This window comes from Mandrillus leucophaeus, unplaced genomic scaffold, assembly GCF_000951045.1.
Source record: "Mandrillus leucophaeus isolate KB7577 unplaced genomic scaffold, Mleu.le_1.0 Scaffold1038, whole genome shotgun sequence".
Lineage (NCBI taxonomy): Eukaryota > Metazoa > Chordata > Mammalia > Primates > Cercopithecidae > Mandrillus > Mandrillus leucophaeus.
Genome location: NW_012098521.1, coordinates 16926 through 20550, shown reverse-complemented (window position 1 = coordinate 20550; position 3625 = coordinate 16926). Strand labels below are relative to the sequence as shown.

The following is a 3625-nucleotide window of genomic DNA, read 5'->3' as shown; positions in this document are numbered from 1 at the left end:
TACAGCCTTAATAACCTTAGATAACAGTTCACATTATTATTTAGTTAATAGGATTCTACCCACGTTAAATTTCTTAATTTTTTTAAGAGAGAAAGTCTCACTCTGTCACGCAGGCTGGAGTGCAGTGGTGCAGTCATGGTTCACTGCTTCCTGGAACTCATGGGCTCCAGCAGTCCTGCCTCAGCCTCCTGATTAGGTGGGACCATAGGCACACGCCACCAGGCCTGGCTAATTTCTTTGACTTTTCTCTACAGCCAGGGTCCACCTATGTTTCCCAGGCTGGTCTCAGACCTCTACATTCAAGTGAACCTGAACCTCCTGCCTCGACCTCTCAGATTGCTGGGATTACAGGTGTGAGCCACCACACCTGGCCTAAATTTCTTATGTGCCGTGGTACTACAAAACGTCATTATTAGGGGCAGCTGGATGGAAGGTGTAGGAGGCCACTGTAGTGCCTTTTCAAATTTTCTGTATATCTAAAACCATTTCAACAGGAAACATTTATTTAAAACATGAATGTGGTTATCCTTCCATGAGTGTGAAGTACAAAGGCAGGCTCATGGTGTCGTCAGAATTCAGAACGCTGGTAGCGGGACTTGGGGTGCTGCGAGGGGCTGGGCATGGTTGGCTTTGTGATCTGGGGGCTGGTGTGTTCCATCTGTGAATGTCTTTTGAGCTGCACACATTCAGAAGAGACAGGGACCCAGCAGCTCTGTTTGAAATAGTGGGGGAACCAAGGGCCCCCCCCATCCAGGTCCGTCGGGAGCTGGGGCATCGAGTTCCACTGCAGGAATCTCCAGGAACCCTGAGGTCCTCCCTGAGCCAGGGCCGGGCTGGGCACACCGTGAGTGCCCACATGGTAGGTGTCTTCCCGGACAGCCCCACCAGGACAGGGTGTCGAAGGACCAGGTGCCTGTGGCGGGGAAGCTGACCAAATGTGCTGCTGGAACCGGGCTGGTGGGCTGGGAGGGGCCTGCCTGTCCCCCTCCCAGAGGGTCTTCCTGCCATGTGAAGCCAGCACAGGCCTGGGTGCCGAGGACCCTTGCTCGGGTTTGGCTGAAAGGAAAACAGACGTGGTCAGGGTGAGCCTGACCCCCGGGCTGGGGAAGCAGGGCACTGCAGGGCAAGGAGGGTCCCTGAGCCGGGGTCTCCCTGTGCCCCCTTACCTGGTCATTCAACATCTGGAGAAGCCAGCTGAATGAGGAACCCCGTGCGCATAGACCTTCCTTGTTGTGAAAGGAGGAACAGAGGTGCTCAGGGACCCCTAGGCTGCCCTAAAAACCTCCCTCCCTCTTCCACAGTCAGCCCTTCTGGAAGGAAGGAAAGAAGGAAGGTTTCTTTATGCAGAAAGCTGCTTTTTGACTTGTTTCTGAAGCTGGGGAGGGTCACCAGAGCTGAGCTCGCCTGTGGTGCCTATGTCACCGTCCACGCTCAGGATGTGCATCTGTCCACCTCACCCACCCGCCAAAGCGGGGCTTGACGTTCCCTCCAGCCGGAGACCTGGGCCACTGACATGGCCTGGCCTGTTTGTTGTACTCTGGCTGAGCGTACCTGGAATTTTCTGGGGTTTTTCGCCTTGATTTCCTGAATGTTCAGGAGGACTGACCACACCTGCATCCGGACGTTCATGGGAATGCCCTTATACACTCGCTTCATCAGCTGTGGGCAGAAAACGATCTGGTGTCACAGGCCCTGCGACAACCCCAGCGAGAACCAGAGCCTGAGGATTCTGGAAATCTTTGGTTTTGGCCCCATGATTCCTCAGTAGAGGTGACGTCAAGCTGGGACAGGGTCTGCCTTCCCAGGGTTGAAAGAGTGGATGGGCACTCAGAGTCGGAACTCTGACCCGGATTCCTTCGGGTCACCAGGAGGCTTCCCTAACCCTGAGCTCCGGGTGGCCCCAGCCCTAGATACAGATTCCCTCCCAGCAAGGTGACGCTTGCATGTACAGGCAGCAAAGCTGGCGACCAGGCCTGCAGTCCTCTGGGTGAGGACCGTGTGCCACCTGCCCTCTGACAGGTTTACAGTGCCACGTCACAGCCATGGGTGCCTGTCCCCTGTCTCTGCAGAGAGTGATTCTGGGGGCCTCTCCCTCCACACATGACCTTTTTACTGTTCTTATATGTCTCCCATTGTCCCAGCATTTCCATCCACTTGTTCACGCGTCTCATCTCCCGCCTCATTTGCTGTCAAATGAGGAATGTTGGAGTTAGGGGAGCTGCCAGGCTTCCCAGAGCCGCCCGTGGGTGCTGGGTCTTGGGCTCTGAAGCCCCAGTGGGACCCAGCTGGAGGGAGCCGGGGAAGGGCAGACCCTAAGGGCTGAGAGCCTTTGAGCAAATGAGCGCCAGTGGGCTGGCTTTGGGTGCCCTGGACATGCCATCCTCAGGCCACAGACACACCAGTCGTAAGTCAGACCCCAGCCTCTAGGTGGTGACCTGACACAAGTGGGCAGCCACCCCCAAGCCACAAATGTGATTCTCACTTTGGAATTTCATCAAACTGCAAGAGATACAGCAACCTGGGGTCAGGTCCAGCAGGGACTGCTGCACCTCCCAGTGACAGCGCGTTGCCCTCACCCGCCGCTGCCCAGGCCCACTGCCTCCTCCGCCTCATCAATGACCTGCCTGGTCCCCCTGTCCCTGGACCAGTCCCCCATGCATCAGGCTCTTCTTACCTTCGCCTCCCGGGCGCTGACAGGGGGCAGCTTCGTCTCACTGTAAGGCAACCCAGGCAGAGCTGAGGACCTGCACAGAGCCTGGAGTCCAGGTTAGGGAGTCGACCCCCAGAAAGGACTGGTTCTGTCCCCATCCAGCTCAGGGCTCAGCCCGGGAGAAGGCACAGGGAAGGGAGGACAAGGGTCTTCCTGTGGGGCCAACTCCCAGGAGGGGTCAGGACCTGGGAGAAGAGGAAGTGCAGGGCCAGCCTGGCTGGGGTTACTGGGGCCCCTGGCGTGGGGGCAGTCAGGCTGCACAATGGGGCTGCCCGTCCTGGACTCAAGGTGGTGCTTTCTGCTGGAGCTGAGAAAAGTCAGCCCTGAGATGGGATGGGGGCCGCCCAGGGTGGGTGACTGGGCCCTGACAGGAGTCCCTCAGGGAGTGACCACGTGATGTAGACCCACCAGGTTCTAGGGAGCCTACCCTGAGACCTGCCAAGTGTACCCAGGGTGCACCCGGGGCCCATCCCACCTGACATTCCCAAGGCCTTCGCAGGGTATGACCTCCCAGCGTCCACCTGCCTCTCCCTGCACCTGAGCCACACACCTTACATTTCAGAAGTGGCACGGCTCATAAGCTTCCTCCCACCCTACCTCCCCGGGATCCTCTGTCTCCCCATCCTATAATCCCTGAGGGATGGGCTCTAGGCTGGGCTCCTCTTTGGTTTTTATTTTTTATTTTATTTTATTTATTTTTATTTTTTTGAAATGGAGTCTCCCTCTGTCACCCAGGCTGGAGTGCAGTAGCATGATCTCGGTTCACTGTAAGCTCCGCCTCCAGGGTTCACGCCATTCCCCTGCCTCATCCTCCTGAGTAGCTGGGACTACAGGTGCCCGCCACCACACCCGGCTAATTTTTTGTATTTTTAGTAGAGACAGAGTTTCACCATGTTAGCCAGGATGGTCTCGATC

The 3625-nt window shown here is 56.8% G+C and overlaps 1 protein-coding gene across 1 annotated transcript in view; it reads right to left on the bottom strand.

The window, feature by feature from the left end:
• Nucleotides 1-568: 568 nt before the first annotated feature.
• Nucleotides 569-3625, bottom strand: part of LOC105539058 (ubiquitin carboxyl-terminal hydrolase 6-like) — a 6037-nt gene continuing 2980 nt past the window's right edge. The window contains exons 7-10 of the mRNA XM_011979161.1: nucleotides 2675-2714; nucleotides 2106-2186; nucleotides 1458-1659; nucleotides 569-1056 (exon numbers count right to left, since the gene is read on the bottom strand). Of these exons, the coding sequence (XP_011834551.1) occupies nucleotides 569-1056; nucleotides 1458-1659; nucleotides 2106-2186; nucleotides 2675-2714 (811 nt within the window). The remainder of the gene's footprint in view (nucleotides 1057-1457; nucleotides 1660-2105; nucleotides 2187-2674; nucleotides 2715-3625) is intronic.